We start from the raw sequence: 19,002 nt of genomic DNA on the forward strand, positions 1-19,002 counted from the left end.
CCTGGCTCTCTTTCTGTCTGCGAGTGGGTGTGCGTGTGTTCCATCCTTGTGTTTGCAGTTCAGGGCCTCAGCAGGTGGGTAGCCCAGAGGCTCAGGGCTCATCCCGGCACTGATTGGGTTTTCGGAATGGGCCAAGCTTCTCCGTCAATGCCAATTAGCCTGCTGCCACCTTGTGACATTCAGGAGAGAGCAGCAGCAGCAGGATGTGATAGACGATAGACAGACAGAGAGTGAGAGAAGAGAGTAAATCTGAGGAGAAGTTGCCAAATTTGAGTTCCCCGTGATCTGGAAGGTGCTGTCATAATTATACGGCAGAATAAATGAGCATCCATCCTTAGTCTTAATCTCTTAGGACACCATCTGTAAGGAGGTTCCCATTCTGAGGATCGTGTTTTATCAGACAGACACTAATGTAGAGAGATCTGGTCTAGGATCTCCTAATAAACAAATCATAGCCTGCAACCATACCTCCCATTTAAAGTCCTGGTGTGAACTTTGTCTTTTGCCATTTCTAGTATTTAACAGAATGTCATATTATAAACTAAGCTACGAAAACAAAACAAGCCTCCTTTGTTTCTGAGCAAGCCTGAAGCAGACTTCCTAAAGTAGGGCATTTCAAACCCAGACGACAGTGGAAGAGTTCTCTGCCTCCAGTCCTCTATAATGCTGAGATGAATAATGATATTATCTCAACACATTGAACTGTAGTGATTGTTCAATTTAGAGACAATCACACAGTCTGTCACTTCCACACCGCTCTCCCCTCCGTCTAATTCCATCCTAAACACATGCGTGCATGGAACTAAATAGGCCTTCAGTTCGGCGCCGTGGCGAGGATAGCATGGAGAATAAATTGGGCTCCATTTCTGTTTGAGAAAGCAGCACTCAAAGACACACACACACACACCGGAGCGCATATGCACACAACGAGAGAGACATGCACCTGCACACACACACACACACACACACACACACACACACACACACACACACACACACACACACACACACACACACACACACACACACACACACACACACACACACACACACACACACACACACACACACACACACACACACACAAAGGCAAGGCTAGTATCCCCTTGAGTTTTCCCTACTGCTGCTTCGATGAAAAATTTACACAGAAGTGATCTCATCGGCTATTTTGAGCCCATCTCTGACCTGGGAATGTTTTAAAGAGGCAGCATCTGTCTCTGCTTTTGCTGATGCTTATCTGTGATGTTTGACAAAGCCCCAAAATGGTTGCGTGTGCACATGTTCGCGTCGATACAACCTCACTTGCAGGCCTCTATGTGTTCTCTGTGTACTGTGTTCTACACACACTGAAGTAGCTGTGTAGGACTTTCATCTCATCTCACGTGGCACGACTGCATTGATGCTGATCTAGAATTGAAAACAGGCAATTTCACTCATCTTTCTGGGAACAGCGCTTCAGCCGGAAAACAGCGTATCTGTTACACAAGCACAAACATTCTCTCATCCTCCCACAGCTTCCTCAATGCAGGTATTTTCGGCAAAAGAGTTCTTCTTTTCTCAAAAGACACACACAGACACACACATGCAGACACATACGCACACACACACTCACCCACCCACACACACACACACAACAAAGAGTAAGTGAGTTACAGACACCCCCAAAGAAATCAATTGCCTTTGATGGAACAGCATCAGCAAATTGAGTCCATCTCAGGTCTCTGATGCAAACACTCACCACACACACGGCCATCCAATTTCATAGCAAGTGTCAGGCTGCACTTGAGAGGAATTGTGTTGCTGTGAAGTGTTAATGTTGGAGGCAGAAGTCTGTCTGCTGGTACTTCACACTGGTAAGAAGATGGGTTACACAGTATTTTAGAGAATATTCGCGGATGTTTGAACCTTTGGAAATGCAAAAGCTAAAACAAAAAGCCAGACCGTCGTCAGGAGGTTTCAGCAAACAGTTTTAAAATGTTCTGAACCAAGCAACACATCTACTGTTAAAGGCACCTCACATACGTACCACCATCTCTGAGAACAACTCTGCTGCACTGTGATGAAAAAGTTTACAGTATGGCAGTGAAACGGTTAATGAAGTGGAAGTATGTACACGGTGTGCATACAAGCCAAAATATAATGAGATCAAATAAAGGAAGGACAGAGTTTCCTGCAAACTACTACCAATTACTAAAATGTAGCACATCCAGCAAGTCCAGTTACCTAAGATTAACTTTCCTTGGATACTAAAATGTAATCACAATAAATGTGCGAATAATAAATTGCTTGAGTTATTATCCCAATAGTGAACTGCATTTAACTTGTGAATAATTTACCATCCAAACAGAATTCCCATCGATTTGAGTTGTTTTCATGTTCCGTAGCCATTTCCATTCATCTGCGACACCACCAGGGGGCACTACAGGCAGCAACAGGGATTAGAACGATGGCCTGGACGTGCTTGTAGAACAAAAAAATGAAAATACATAATGGATGATGTGAGGCATATGTTCCATGGTTCTAATATACGACATGAACGGAGCGGTTCAATGTCAAGGACATGGACAACTGCCAGCCAATCAGAATCAAGGATTCTTCCCAGCCAGGTTTCACAGAGCAAACGCTCCTTGTCACATTTTACCGTACTCTTTGACACTTAATTTAAAAATGATGCTCTGAGCTAATTAAAACTCTTTTCTCAGGATAAATTCCACATCCGTAGGGAGCTGAGGGTCGGAGTCTACCTGAATGAGAAGAACGAAGGACCGTGACCACATCACAATCCATTACAGGGAGCCATGCCTGTGTTTGGCATAAGAGCAAACCCTACAACCCACAGCATTATTCAACATTAATTTAAGACAGAAATCCTGATAGCGTCTTAAATTATGCAGATTCCCTCAGAGAGACTAATTAACTGGTCAGCTGCTCATAGCCTGTAAGTACATATGAGTGTGTGGGCAGCAGGCTGGGCTCCAGTACAAGTCTGTATGAGGGTTTAAACAGTAGAGACACTGTAGATAGAGTGACATTTGTGCATCATCTTGATGTCGACAAAAAATATGATAAAAAGCACAAGGACAGAGAATCAAATGAATACATCCTGCGTACGCAAAATGAAAGCCAAAGAGCCAAAGAGCAAAACAGCAACACCCACCCACACCCACCCACACACACACACACACACCCATCGGAATAACTTTGATCCCAAGTTTGGTTCATGCCGCAGATGCACAGGAGTTGCAGTTGGATAAACTCATCATTTTTTAACGAAGCATCTGGTAAGTAGACGTCAATAGACATCAGATGAGAAATTCAGCTGACACGTCGACGTCAGACGTTTGGAGTCTGAATATGTCAACAGCTTTTTCATCACACATCCGTCTATATGGGATATCCTGCTCATTGAAGTGGAGAGTATGTTTTTTCATCACACATAGTGGGACATTCAAGGGAAATCAAGTGAAAGACGTCTTCTTTTATGGTCGGCAATGAATGCACGGACTAATAATACATGAAACGCCATCAATCGCTCATTCTGCACCATTGGAGTGAGGCTGAATACACATAAAGGTCTTCAGCATGTTTTCATACCTTAAATAGTGAGTTAGTGTATGAGGACAGGATGAAAAGAGGACAAAATTTTAAATGCTACAACATATCATTCATATCATTCATCAAGTTAAATGGTGTGATAAAACATTCACTCCACAGAACGATTTCACGTCTTCTTAGGGTCCTCGTCCAGTTCATGTATTTCCATATTTTAATGTTTCATGCCTTTTTAAAACACAAACCTTGCTGTGTTAAGCCTGGCTTGAAATGAGCAAATTAAAAACATTAAAATGTGGGAGCAAAGTTTGCAAGTTGGCATTGTTCCCAGGCGTGTAGATGGTTAATGCTCAAGTACAAATCTGATCTGTTTGCTCACACGTCACACAACGGATATACCGTATAAGCTGCAGAAAGCCCTCTGATCCCTCTACACAATAACTGAGACGCTCTGATTAAACCTCCTATAACTCTTCATATATATTGTTATGAATGATCTACAAGCAAGTTACAGGTGTGTCTGTCACAGTGTGAACCTGCAGATGACTTCTTATGTAAAACGGAAACTATTTATAATATTTGCATGTATTCTGTCCGTGCGAAGACACGAGCAGGGGAAATGGAAGCTTCTAAAGATAAAAAAAACTGTAATAAAATAACATAAATCTTTGTATTGACGTACCCATGCAAATCCATATAACCTCTAAAATACTTTCCATCACATTATGTCAATGTCAAAGTGTTTCTGCTGGTCTGTAATCCTTTTACGCTGCACAAGGTCCTTCTGACACTCGTCATGCATGGAATGTGCTATCTACATTTTAGACATTGTGCTCATTTGGAAAAAAAATGTAATGAGACCAACCAATCAAGAACAGCATGACAACGATTATACACGCTGCACTGTAGCGCCAACACTGAATTCGGATCCACAATGTCCTTTTAAAAGTGCAAAGAGAGGAGCACACGTCTCTCATGACCCAAAAAGCACATTCACACGCTCACAAACCCACACACCCCTGGCGAATAAATAAACCGGCGGTAAAAGTCAGAGCGATGTCATACCTTCACAGTAGGCATTATCATCTCGCAGTGGGCGGAAGCCGTCCTTACACACACAGCAGTGTCCTGCCTCCAGGTTCACACAGTCGGAGTGCTCCACACAGCCGTGGCCCTCTGAGCAAAAGTCATAGCCTGCAGGAGGTGTGAGAGGCAAAGGTTGAGACTCAGGAGGGAGAAAGAGCCATGGAGGCACAGTGAGGGTGAATGTTAAAGCTTAGGTTAAAGTATCTGAAAATAATATGCATTTTGCTTGGTACAAATTTACTTCAAACCTCCGAAATGTCAAAAAAGAAACACGGGAAAAAATACAATTCAGCTTGACACAGAAATTAGCACAACGGAAGGATAAAACCAGCAGCATTCAGACTTGTGAAAACCTCCTGTTTGCTCATCATTTCTGTCTTTCTCTCAAAGTATGAAAATCACCCGCTGCCTATTAAGATGTCTTCCTGATGGGAAACCCTTCAGAGAGCTTAATGCTGAAGTAACTCTACCTGGCTGTAGCTCAATGAAGCTCAGAAAAACAAGGATTGAGAGTTGAGTGTTGACAATATTGCGCCGATTATGTTAACTGTCAGGAAATCGACCCCAGAAGACGATGAAACATTATCTGAACGCAGCAGTTTCTCCAATTGAAAGTGTTTGTGTTTGTCAACCTTTGTACGGCTCCAACAACAGCAAGGCAGAGACTGACAATAGTTTAATAAATAAACAGATACAAATTGATTATCTTCCTCGAGAGGGTTTCTCCTCTCTGTTGGATTGATTTCATCCGGCGATGTTGGAATCTCATGAATGTATAATTTGTGGTGAAACGGTTAAAGAACACAGATGCCACTGTACACACAAATGTCTGCTTTTGAAGGAGCTTGTCAATATTGCTCAATATGGCTCGTAAAAATCTGCTTCAATGTCATTCACACCTGTTCCACATTTTTCCTATCTGTCTAAAACGTGTATTCATAAAACGGGACACAGGCTCATTTCTTGGACTTGGCAATGCCGGGTTTATAAATAAGCAGATGAAAATACCTCCTACTATAACTTACAACTAATGAGATGTAATAAAACAACAACACAAGTGATGAGATCATAAAAAGTGCTGTCCTCATACCTCTGCAGACTTTGCAGCATCTGTCAGTCAAGGTGATCTGCTCCGACTCAGGACAGTTGAGTTCAGGACACGGCTCATTGAGGACGACTCGATGCATGGTCCTGTCCTGAAATGGCCAGAGACGTAATCCTCATGAGGTACTCTGAGTGTGCCCGCTCTGCTCCCCTTCCCTTGATAAGGCCGCAATTATGAAGTTAATTATCTCTTTACTGCATCCTCTCCTTCACTCTCTGTCTGTCCTTCCTCCAGCTCTCTTCATTACAGTCCGGTAAGTGTGAGGTAAACATTGTATCGCCTCCTCCACTGCTTTCCTTAACAATGGAGATGACTCATGATGGATCTTCATTACGGAAACTGTGAATCAATCTTCTGCATTATCCCAATGTTTTAGAGAGTAAAAACCTGATTAGGTAGTTTCTGTCCCAGCAGGTCTTTGGCAGGAGTTTCTTATGATCTCGTCTGCGTCCGTCTGACTGATGCTTACTTCTGAGTCATTAATACCAAAGACAGATGGATGGAGACAATAGGCTATTTACTTCGAGCACAAGAAGATTTCACAAAAGACGTATCTGTAAACAGTCTGTACATGAGAAATCTCTACTGCCTGTACATTTAATGACTTTCTGTGATTGTTGTTTTTTTATTTTTGAATATTTCATTTTATTACTGTATTATTCAGTTTAATTGTATTTTAGATTATTTATTTATTGAATTGTTTTCTTTGCACTTTGTGTTGCACCTAAATGTATGAAAGCTACTATATAAATGATTTGACAAGTGTATTATTATTAGTATTATTATTATTGTTGTTACATTGCGTGGGTAGAACTCTTCGTTATGCAAATTCTGAAAGAAACTTCTCCCAAAAGTCAGCAAACAACTTTTCAAACAGGCCTCGCCGCCGTCTACCTTTTGCCACCCAAAACCTGCCCGCCCCTGCAGCCAGCAGGCAAACGGAAGATCAGAGGAATGACAAGCAGCTGTCAGGGGAAGCCTGCAGGAGTCTGCGGCAGAGAGCTGACTGACAGAACTCCCCGTCCCCGTTTCTTTGATGTGCCTGGACTGCCAGTCAGTAAACTGGGAGTACAGATGGGCCAGGTGTGAGCAAACAAGCCCGACAGCTGTCTAAAACTGTAGGAGATTTTCAAGATTCATATGGGAGCTGGTGGATATGATAGGCTGGGATGATTAGAAACTTCAAATCAATTTTCTGTGATTGATTGGGTTTGCCTGGCATAATGTGATCAAGTGGATTGCCCCCAAAAGTGAGAGAGCCCTCCCATCTGGTGCAGCAGGCAGACAAAAGCAAATGCTTTGAATAATTAAGAGGATTTAAAATCTGATTTGAGACCCCTGCGGTATCTGATGATTGGTACTGAGAGTAACTGTGGCATCTTATTAAAGACAGGCTCACTGCTGTGGCCCCTGCATTTGAACTCAATTAGCCGGATTTGGCCAATTCCTTGAAATCATGAAGAAAGACACGGCCAAGTCAGATCAATAAATTCATCCTGCTGGCTTGTTGAGGATTAATTTATCGTCTCAGTGTGAGCCTGGGTAGCTATGGAAGGACTATTTATATGAAGTGAGCTGCCTTAGCGCACAAGGTGGAAATGAATACAGTTGATTGTGGTGTCTATTTCTTGAGAGCCGTTGATAAAAATCATTTTCAAGAAGTATGTGAGTGTTGACTTGACTTACCCTGCATTCAAACAGCAGGCACCTGCCAGACGAATCTCGCACTGCCTTCTGATCTCTCTCCACCAGCTCTCTTCCACCAAACAGGCAGACAGCTGGGCGTACACACAGAAAGAATCATCAGCATACACACAAATACAACAACATGCACACATGTACACACAAACACACACAAAGACAAACATATCCGGAGTTACCAGTCGACTGAGTACACCTGAATAATCTAAATCCAAAAGCCCGGCAACAAATCCTGCATTTGTGAAGTTCTAAAGTTCTGTTTTTTTTTGACTGTGTTGCTAGATAACTAGACATACACTAAGTTGAGCTGCACTATATGTAACGGTGTTTGTACTGGAGGTGCTGTCATTTCTGTAAATAAACATATCAAATAAATTGTATCTCACAGTATGATAGAAAGCGTATAAACATATTGTGCCTTTTTTGTTTCCGTGGCAGCGGTGATGAAGTAATTGACACACAGACAAAGAAAGCATAAATCCGTGCGGCACAGTGATGAATGCTGACACGTCCTGGTTCAGAAGGGAAACTATGACACTTGGACAGAAAGTCGGAGTTTGATGAGCGGTTTGGGTCGCACGGATTCAGACAGATATGAGGAAGGATGAAATGATTGACAGCCCCCGGTCAGTCCCTGTCATAAAATAGTGTATCATCAAAGAGGAAGGCGTTGACGTTCTATTTGACAGGACATCAAAAACAGTTAGAGCTCCTCCCTACACAGCCCTGTGTGCAGAGATAAGCTTTTAATTTGGAGAGTGAGTTTGTGTGTTCGTGGCAAGAACTTACAGCTCTCTTCTCTCCAAAGGCAGAGTGCGCGTAATTAGTTGTGTTTGTCTACGTCGCTGAGATAACCGAACATGGGGGTGTTCAGTTTAAGGGGATTATCTGCTGTGTGTTCATATTCATGTAACAGAAGAGCAGATTAGGGCTCGTGCCTTAAAGCCTGGTGTTGCAGCTCTGACCCTTGGGTCGGTGGGTAGAAGTTGATTAGAATCCCAAGCCAACGGCATCTTGTTGATAAATAATTAATTCTCGTCTGTTTACTTCCATGGGACACGGCAGCAGAAGTGTGTGTATGCGTGTGTGCTTGTGTGGGAGCATGATGTAAAGTTGCTGTGTGTGCTATGTTGCTTCGCGTCGCGTGATCGGTTATAAAAATGGCTTTGTGCCGGTATCTAACAGAGCCGCTGTGATAAACTCTCTCACTTTACAAACTGTGCCTCCTTGTTTTATATAAGAACTCCACACACATCTCACTGAGAAGTTCATAAGGGTTAATATCAGACAAATGCTGGGGTGAGAATAAGTTAATATTCCGTGAGATCTATTTCTACTAAGAAGGGAATTATGAGAGTAAATCACAGTGCAGCAGCGGGGAGGCTAATACCAGATCAAGGCTGATGTCCAGACCGTCTACTGTGCATGCAAATGCAATGAAAGAGAATAATTTAAACAAACGCACATCTAACACCATGTTATCGTCACCGGGTGCACTTTTATTACATCGTTCCACGCATCTAACATGCTTTCCTCCTTACTTTTCTCACAATCTCACCATGTTTTCCATAAATAGGAACTACTTGACATCACACGCCACAGTCCCAGATTTATTGGCTCTGTCTGTGTGACTGGTGGCCATCTGTGTTTTGAGGCAGGCTAGTGAATAATTGATTGGTCCATGTATATGCACAAGGCCGGCCCCATCTCAAGAGGCACGTTAGGAGGTAGCTTAGCAACACAGCAAGGCCCTGGTCAATTGTCAGGCAGCCCTTGTGGAGGCGTGTTGCTCGCTCTAAATCTGGTGCGAGTGGAGGTTGTTTTGGTGTTGCGTGCGAGAGCGAAAGTGAGTTTATGCGCAATTGTGTTCATGATTGTATAAGTGTAGGAGGGTGATAAGGTTAAGGGTAATCCACTCACGCTGGCACTCCTTGCAGCAGGCACCCTTTACGTAGGCAGGCGCCGTGCCTGCTGGGCACTGAGGGGGAGGACAGGAGATGGCCTCACACTGCACAGTGCCATTCTGAGGGAGAGAGAGGGAGAGAGAGAGAGAAGAACAGCATGCTGTTTAGAACCACATTCGCAGTCAGACAGAAGCCCGGTGCTGGTATCTGGCCATAAACTCCAGAGCAGCTCTGCACACTCGCCTGTATGTCTAATACGCTCAAATGCTATCTACTTTTCTCCGGCAGTGCCTCTAATTAACATCGGTTCCACGGATGAAAGCTCTGTGACAGTAACATCTATGAAACTGATGCACGTAATTGATAACATCTTAATGCGTGACCTTTGAATTTCAAAGGTCACAAATAATTGCCACACATAAGGTAAGGAACATATCCCATCTAATTCCTTAATTGCAGCCCAGAAATGGCAGCACGCTGTTCCCGGTGAATGGAGCGATTTCATTGGTTGAGTGCGCAGAACAAATCCCTAATGATAATCATCATCTGTCAAGAGCAATTAGGTGCGAAGCCCTGAGATGTGTGATTTCCTATTTTTGTATGTAGAGGTAGTGGTGCACGGCGGCGTCTCATTGGCTGGTGGGAGAGGTTTAGCAAATATGAATGAGTTGTAGCTTCCAAAGCCGAGTAGACTCATAGGGGGGGTTGCTTCTAATTCTCTTTTAGCAATTATCCACACTCGAGATAACTGAGCACCACCAAACACTGGTGCTGAAGTGTGTAATCCAGGTTACTGTGGGCGCTTTCAACTGGGGCAATCCTGTAATCCAAGGAAATTATGAAATTATTGTTGACAAAGGAGCACCACCCCTCCCACACACACACAAACACACACATACACACCAGCTCTCACCTTCACACACTTGATGAACACAGGAGCAAAACAAATTGAAAACAATGAGAGCATTGTGCAGACACAGACACACACACACACACACACACACACACACACACACACACACACACACACACACACACACACACACACACACACAGCATTACAGACACAATGAAAAATGTCTCTTTCACCTACATATGCATATCCACACACACATACATGGGTAGGATATTCATAGAACAAACACAGTCAGATACACACACACACACACCTGGTTGCAAGTGATATAGGAAGGTTTTTACAAGTGACTAGATTTAGAGAAAGAAATGATTAAGTGAATGTCTCTCTCTCACACACACACACTCACACAACCATAGACCTGTGTACATACGCTGCTGACCCACATCCACACACTCACACAGGCTTCACACACACACACGTGTGAGGACTCACCGTGCACGTGCAGTTCCTGCAGCCATCTGTCCAGCCCTCGTCCTCCCTGTAGACGACCCCCTTGACGCTGCAGGTTCTCTCACAATAGCAACCATCTAACCCATTCATCTTCTCCTCCGCCCTGGACAGCTGCTCACGCCATCCCCCACCAAAAAAAAAGACAAAGGCAAGAAGGACAGAAGATGTGAGTCAGCCTCACTGTCTTCTCTACGTCAACATGTGGCAAACTGTGCCGCAAGAGCAATACAAAGACATCAGAAAGTTGTTCAGAGTTCGACACCGAGGACAGTCAATGTCTTCCAAAATAGAGAATTGCAAAGGATGACAATGGCAGCAACAGATTTCAATAAATAGTTGCCGGTTTTTAATGCTCGTTTTGGAAGAAATTGTCAAATTAAGACACATTATGTCCCATAACGTCACCTTGCTGGATGTTTTGGCGAGGATGTCCTGCAGTTCCATGATTTTCTGCACAAGTCCGTGGAAATCATTGCAGGTTGGACAGGCTGAGATAAGATAGACCACATGAGACAACGGACAGACAGGAGGGTCACTCACAATAACACCAGTTACATTGAAAACAATTAATAATAATAACAATATTTCTGAATCAAGTCATACCTAACTTTACATTTACGTATTCTTTATAAAGAAATGAAGATCCCACACATTGTGACTTTGTAGACAGAGAGATTTTTTGATTCATACATTTATGTAAATCACTTTTTATCTAAGGTGCAGCCTGGTGCCTCTCTTACATCCCTAATCGTTATTCTGATAAAGCACTGAATAATTGGGTTTATTAACCAATGTTAGATGATAATGAAATTATCCTTTGCAAAATGGTTTCACAGTTGCTAAGAACTTTTGCTGCTGTCAAACTCCAGAGCCTGCAGCTTTTTAAGAGAACAAGGGGAAATTAAACTAGCATTCATTTAGAAATAAAGGCTACAAAGGAATTCAAGCTCAGAGATACTCACTGATACCAAAAATACAGCAGAATAAATGAAGAAATTATTTCAACATCAATTTATTAAAGAACAATTCAAAAATGAAAAAAGAGACGACACTCACTTCTGTTTAGGTCTGGACACTGTGAGATGTATCCCTGTGGCATCACCAGGATCTCCACATCCTGCATTACTCCCTACACACACACACACACACACACACACACACACACACACACACACACACACACACACACACACACACACACACACACACACACACACCAAACTTTTTATCATTGTACATTTTCCACACGACAAGACAAAGTGAAATCCAAACACAAACATTTTCCCAAAGACAAAAATAACAACAGGATTTATGAGCGCCTTGGTAAACGCTGCACTCATAAAACGACAACAATGAAGCAGTAATAAAATCTGACAGAGTGGAAATTTATTTCTCAATCTGGGGACTGAGAGACGGAGAAGTTAGTTTTGAGATAATATGTCTCCCAGGTTGTTGCATCGATGAATCATCTAGTAACAGGACAAGTGAAACAATCACGTGGGAGTGAGAACAGATTTCTTGCCCTCATTCTCATCTGATAAACATAACCAGGTGACACAGATTCAATTTCAGTCAAGATGTCTCAATTGATAGCCTCTCGTGCCATGGCCGAACCCCAAACACACACACAATGCACACACACGCACACACACACACACACACACACACACACACACACACACACACACACACACACACACACACACACACACACACACACACACACACCACACATGCACATACTCTCTGTCACCATGGCAACCTGGCCCATTTCATTTCTGGAGAGCATTTATTTCCCTTACAGACGTGGCTCGGTGTAACTTAAGGAGAAATCGTTTTTTAAATTGTCTCGGCACTTCAATTTAGTGGCCATCAATTTAAAATCCTGAGGAAATGATTTACTGATTTTTCATGGCAACAACAGCGAAAGCAGATAGGAGATGTGTTTATTAAACTTGTAATGAAACCATAAACACTGGAAAATACGGAACATTTTGAATTCTCCAAAAATAATTCCTACATGTCTGTGTATCCTGAAGTGCACATGTGAGTCACCATCAGTAGCCTCGTCTGTGGTAGAAAGGTTTTATTTGCGGAAACACCAAACCAAACAGCAGGGAGCGGATTCATTCCTTTCTGACTCTGTTCATTCTCTGCCAAATGCAAACAATTGTGACGTGAAGAAGAAGATAAAGATGAATCCTACAGGCTCAGAATAACACAGAATAAACTGGATTTATATACCTGAACAGCTTAAAGTAGTTACCAACCAATGCCACACATTACATTTGGGTTCTTAGTCATGTGGAGCACAATTCCCCATCTGAAGCCAGCTGTGTAACCACTTCTGTGGCTCTAAGGGCCACTGCAGAAACTCTGGCCATTTCAGTTCTGTGACCTCAGAAGGGTTCCTTCCATTTCAAGCTGCAAAATAAAAGCAGTAAAAAGCCACCAGAAGCCAATCTAGAACTTTCGTGAGTCATCTTCTGCAAACAACAAAGTATGATGTCATAAGGGTCAGCGTCCTTGACTTTCCACAATGCCCTCAATTTCCCACAAGATGAATAGAGCTCCCAACTTCAAATGGAACATGATGTAAGCAGTCAACCTTTAAGAATAAATGGTTCCCAAGTTTCGAATCATAATTCAGACCAATTTACTATATTAGCATACAAGTCAACTGCAACTGTGTTTGTTGTGTGTGTGTGTGTGTGTGTGGCAAAGAACATAAACACATTCAGCTGAGTCTTTATTGCTATTTTAATGTCTGCAACTGAAGCAGTTTTACAGACTTTGACAATGTATGTGCGTGTGTGTGTGTGTGTGTGTGTGTGGGGAGTGGGGGGCTGTATCACTGCATGTATGCTAATGAAGCAGTGTGTTTTAAAAGCAGACGTGCTTTCCTCGCCACTAATCAGTGTTTGAGAGAATGGCAAGACGAGATGTTGCTACGTGACAAGATTAGTGGGTGACCTCCAAGCCTTCTTTCATCTACCAATTAACAGGGAGGAAATTCAACAACCGGGGCACATTCGCAAGCACACACACACACACATACACACACATATACACAACCTAATATAGAAGGTGCCATCAAACACATAGTCTGTCACCAACAAACTGATTAAAGCAGGTATAGATGCTGCTGAGCCAACTTTATGCCCCGACATGTCTCCCCAGGTGGAAAGCATCAGGGTGGGGGCCGGTGTGTGAGTGTCGATTTATGTCTCCGTGATAGATAAACAGGACAATAGACTGAGCTTAACGAGCACAGTCTGGAGGCTATTTAATGATTCCTCCCAAATCAGCATTGTGAGGGTTGCAGGGATAATTACGCCGGGCTGTGCTGCAGACGAGGAAGAAGGGAACAAAACAATGACAAAAAAAAAAATTCTCAGGGTAAAAAAAGCAACTCTCACATTATGATGGTAAACCTTGAGGAGGATCGGGGGGGTGAGGGGGGGCAGCAATTAAATCCGACATCTATAGCGAATAAAACCATGCAAGATAAAAGAAACACAACCGTAAAAAAAACAAAAAACAAACAAAGGCTAACCTTGAAGAAGCCATGAGCTGCATTTCTCTGTCCGAGCCAGAAGGAGGCGCCCTCGGGTATGTCCATGTAGGGGACCTCCACCACCCGCTCATAGATCCTCCAAAACAAAAACAAAACACAACAAACAGCTAAAAATCACTCTTCCATCTTTGACAATATTCTTGGAAATATCTCAGATCACACCTGGAACGGCGACTTACCTGTTGCAGTCGATGTGCAGGATGACGTGAGACGCACTGACGGCCACGGAGACTTTGTGCCACTGATCGTCAGCCAGGCTGTAAGGGAAGACCTCCGTGTGGGCCTGCTGGCCTTTGGTGCGATAGTGGAGACGCACTTCACTGCGCTGACCGCTGCTCTCCAGCTCCAGGAACCTGCAGGACAACAGAGCAAATCACAAACTGACGGCCATGCGGTGACGGCTTGGCACAACAACAATGGCTCCCTCGTAGGGGTTCGCTTTTTTTTTTTTTACACAGCTGCATTGGTAGTTCCAACGCGTCCTCTCTTCTCCTCACTGCTGAGATTCACCCAGCGTAGTGACACTAATGGAACACACACGAGCGCGCACACACACATTCAGCCCTGCCTTTAAAAGCGGCTTTATTTAAACTAGAGTCATTTTCTGGGAACATTATTCAAAAAACAGACATGTGTAAGTGTGGCAATAGCAGCCATTTATCTGCAAACCACATCTAATAGATTCATTCTCCATCAGCCATGCGTGCACATTCATTCTGGCTCCATCAATACACGAGCTGCGACTATCTGACACTGAATTAGTTCTCGCATGTTTTCAAATGAAAGCAGCGGCGCCATTGTTGTCACGTATGAGCGGCTGGAAAAGCTTATCAGTAATTGGGGGAAGTCATTAACATCCCCGTGAGCTCTGTGCTCAGGCCCGTCTTTAATGTACAAACAGTTCAATCACGACATTATGCCAAACTCAGATTGCTGTTTCTGATCATCCAACAGCTCAGCCACAACAAAGTAATGGGAAACATTAGCATGCTAACTGCAGCTAGTGCCTCATCAGTTTTCATTCACGCTCACAGACGCCGTGCTTGGATCGTTGATGGACTGTGAATAATATGTTGGCATACAGAATGATTTGCTTTGTTTACACGGCTGGAGTGTAAAAAAGCCAAACACTCATCAAATGCAAATATTCAGGTTTTTAATCAACATTTAAAAGACTTTAATATGACAAAATGCAGATGGGTTTCACAAAATTCTGAATAAAACTTTAATTATGGTTGTTAAGGATTTGAACAGATCGTTAACAGCGTGTGACACCGGGGCCCCGTTTCCATGTTTTATTAAAATGTAATCTGTAACCAGAAACAATATCCCGATGTAAGCAAAGACAGAATGTAGTGCAACTGTAACGCAATATGACCCGGCAGACCGCAAACACAGCAGGTGCCGTTCAGTATTTGTGGGATAAAAATCCACCTAGAAGTTTGAAGAAGTCGCCCTTCTCCTCACTCTGCACTCGCCCTCATAACAAAATGATGTAACCGAACCTTGTCGGCCGTACCTGTGCTCAGAATGGTGGATGGAGAGGACGACCCCGGAGTTGAGGTGCTCCTGTTTGAGAGTCACCAGGACGGTGAACTCGTTCTTGCCTCTCAGCTTCTGGACCATTTGCTCTGAGACGTCATCCTGAGCCTTCACCTCCCTGGAGGACCCTGAGGCGACAGAAACGTCAGGTATTAATAACAGCACCCGTGTCACTTTCCCCGGACAAGTTACAATTATTTGTGAAAATGTTACCACCGTGTGTAAACTTAAACAAAAAATAAATCACTGATGGTTTAGTATTCTGGTTTTATTTCTTGTATAAGGACTTTCAGAGTATATTTTAATTAAATGGGGTGACCTTCATCTCTGAAATGCCAAATTAGTAGTTGTGAATCTTGGTATATTTATGATTTATAATACAGAAACTATACATGGTGTTACCATGGATCTATAATGTGTCATTTACATTTGTGATACATAAATCATCACAATGATTTATTAAATATAACAATATCTTGAGTGCTAGCAGTCTAATGTTAATGATTTAATGTCAGCAGTTCCATTTATCCCTAGAATGCAAACCCTGCTAAGATGGAGGCGGCCATATTACTGTTTTATGATATGTATTTCTACATGCATTACATTTTAACTAAGTGACGTTAAAATGCATTATAGCTGAAGCAGATGATTAAAATTTGCCACTACAGCAACATTTTGAGAGAATTCCAGAGGCTATTATAAATATTTGATGCACCCACATAAGCACACCATCAATTTGACTTCATAAACATAAAATCAACATTTTACATCCCACAAAACACATTTAATGTTAATCCTATAATTACTGCAATATAAATGAAGGTAAAATGTTTCCGCCCATCACTGAAATGAAAACAGTATATACAGTATTGACTTGCTTTACTGTGCTTGAAATTGTTTTATATTTCCCCATAATCTCTCCTTAACGAGGCTACAAGACAAGTTTCTGCACCCGGATAGTTCCTTTACTCAACTTTACGACCTGATTTCCAAGCTATTTTGGTAAAGGCTGACGTAACCTCGACACTTTCTCACGAAATAATGAGAATTGTGGAAATTAAGGCACGGAAAAAGAAGAAAGAAGTGCAAGAAGTTGAGCATTTAGACTATTATTTCTCAACAAAGCTTCAATTTAGATCACAGCTGCTATAGCAAGAATCTTGTAATGATCCCAAATGAGTATCCCACCTCCCAAATCAGTCCTACCACCTTTTAGCTTGAAAGGTCGCTGATGTGACGCAGGATTCAGGGATTTTATATGCGGTTTGTCAAGTCAAGCCAAATAGATTTATAAAGCACCTTTAAAAACAAGTTATGCTGACCAAAGCGCTGTATAGTTGAGATAAAGCATGAATCATAAAAGCATCCAAATCGAAAAAATCTGACAGGGACTGAAGAAGGAGGGAGAGCTGAGACATAAAAGTAGAAGATCACTTTGTATTAAAAGCCAAAGAGACAAGGTAAGACATAAAACACTTGATAGCAGAGGCAGATCTAATAGAAAGGGGAGAAGTCTGCCTTTGTTAATGAGCGGCTGCTTTCAAACGTGTCCTTGGTACACATAGAAGCTCCTGGTCATTATTATTGCTTTAAAAAGCAAAATGAGGAGCTTCTGAAAAAAAATCAGGTGTAAAACAGTCAGCCGTGTCAAAGGGAAAGTGTGTGTGGGGTGATGCGGTCACGTTGGCTTAGCAGCAGTGTTTTGTACCAGTTAGAGACAGAAATGACTGACTGACTCCAGTGTGCCGTGAATTACAATCATCACATTCAAGCAGAGGAAATAAAAGCGTTCATTATCTGTTCAAAAATATGACTTCACCTTCGCGAGTGACATAAAATGGGAACAAAAAAAACAACAACCACTACCTTTTAAAACAGAGTTGATTTGTTTGACAGATTTTCGTCGTGAGGCAAAACACCAAGACTCCTTTTCTTGGCTTGGTGGCTAATTAAAATCTGACAGCAGCCACAGCTTTGCAAATAAATCAAATAAAACAATTCCCTAATAATGATAACCTTTAAGCTTTTTCAAATTTGAGAAAATGATTTGGCACCACTTAAGCCAGCATGAAGCTTCTTCCCCCACTCCTCCTCCTCCTCCTCCCCCCTCCCCCCTCCACCACACAGACGTCCATGCCATTTTAATGGTAGCATCAATAAATGATGACATTTCTCAGAAGCGATCACATCAAAGAGTTCACTTCCAGCTTTGGGATGCATTGCGAAGATGTCCTGGCACAGTCGGAGCGCTCCTGCCAAGCCCACGTGCCGGCTTTTCCCCCCTCCGCGTATTCACATCACTTTCTAGCTGGTGGTGGAGAAGGCAATTAAACACGACGTAATCTCCAAACAGCAAAAGCGAGGCCGAGATGATGAAGCCCGGCGCATTAGGAGTCTTCAGTGTTCTCGGCGGTATCTGATACAATGACAGCTGGAACGAAGAGTGTTTTAATGTCTCTCCATAGAGCTTACAGCGGGTTACAATCGTATCGTTTGTGTTAGACTGAGGCAGAATATCCAGCCCGTCAGAAACACACACAGCGCTTTGCTTCATGCGTCTTTTGCGCTGCCAATGCCGTATCACTCCAGTGTCATTGCGTGAGGTGAGACAGATGGTCCGATGACTGTAACAGGAGTCCTCTGCCTGGCGATAATCTGCTGCCATCGACAGAATCCACCTAATAATACAACCCAATGGAGTGGCAGCATAACCTTGGATATTACCAGGAATCATTGATGTTTAGGGGTGCATACTGATTCATTTCAGTGAATGAGCTCCGGGGGGATTTCCTTTTGTTTGCCAAATTTACAAAAAAAACCTCCATCTCGCGCGCCGCTCAATCTGTTGCCGTGCCATCCGTTTGACTTTGACAGGCCCGGGATAGAAGACTGCTGTGACGTCTCAATCAAGGAGAGCAACGGGCGCAGTGGGAGCAGGTGTCAGGGTGGGTGGAGTCCAAGCTGAGAGGGGGAGGGGGAGGGGAAGGGATGATGAGGCGGAATGATGGCAAGAGCCGATGAAGATCTACCACCGGGACGCACCGCGGTTTGCCAGCTAAGAGCCTTTGATCGACTCCCTCCACCATTCCGTCTGCGCTGATGGGAGGCGACGGCTTCAAATGGGACATCAGGGGATGCGGGGAACTGAGGCGTGTTCTCAATTGAA

General features: G+C 43.1%; 1 protein-coding gene across 1 annotated transcript in view; it reads right to left on the bottom strand.

Moving 5' to 3' along the window:
• The window catches only part of nell2a (neural EGFL like 2a), a 56,760-nt gene that overhangs the window by 31,843 nt on the left and 5,915 nt on the right, over window positions 1-19,002 (bottom strand). The window contains exons 3-12 of the mRNA XM_076139308.1: window positions 15,814-15,964; window positions 14,474-14,647; window positions 14,274-14,370; window positions 11,774-11,846; window positions 11,123-11,205; window positions 10,700-10,828; window positions 9,365-9,467; window positions 7,430-7,521; window positions 5,729-5,834; window positions 4,618-4,746 (exon numbers count right to left, since the gene is read on the bottom strand). Coding sequence (XP_075995423.1) covers window positions 4,618-4,746; window positions 5,729-5,834; window positions 7,430-7,521; window positions 9,365-9,467; window positions 10,700-10,828; window positions 11,123-11,205; window positions 11,774-11,846; window positions 14,274-14,370; window positions 14,474-14,647; window positions 15,814-15,964 — 1,137 coding nt within the window. The remainder of the gene's footprint in view (window positions 1-4,617; window positions 4,747-5,728; window positions 5,835-7,429; window positions 7,522-9,364; window positions 9,468-10,699; window positions 10,829-11,122; window positions 11,206-11,773; window positions 11,847-14,273; window positions 14,371-14,473; window positions 14,648-15,813; window positions 15,965-19,002) is intronic.

The sequence above is a fragment of the Genypterus blacodes genome, unplaced genomic scaffold (assembly GCF_046128005.1).
Source record: "Genypterus blacodes isolate CSIRO-AG114 ecotype Tasmania unplaced genomic scaffold, CSIRO-AGI_Gbla_v1 ptg000015l_1, whole genome shotgun sequence".
In the NCBI taxonomy this organism is placed as follows: domain Eukaryota; kingdom Metazoa; phylum Chordata; class Actinopteri; order Ophidiiformes; family Ophidiidae; genus Genypterus; species Genypterus blacodes.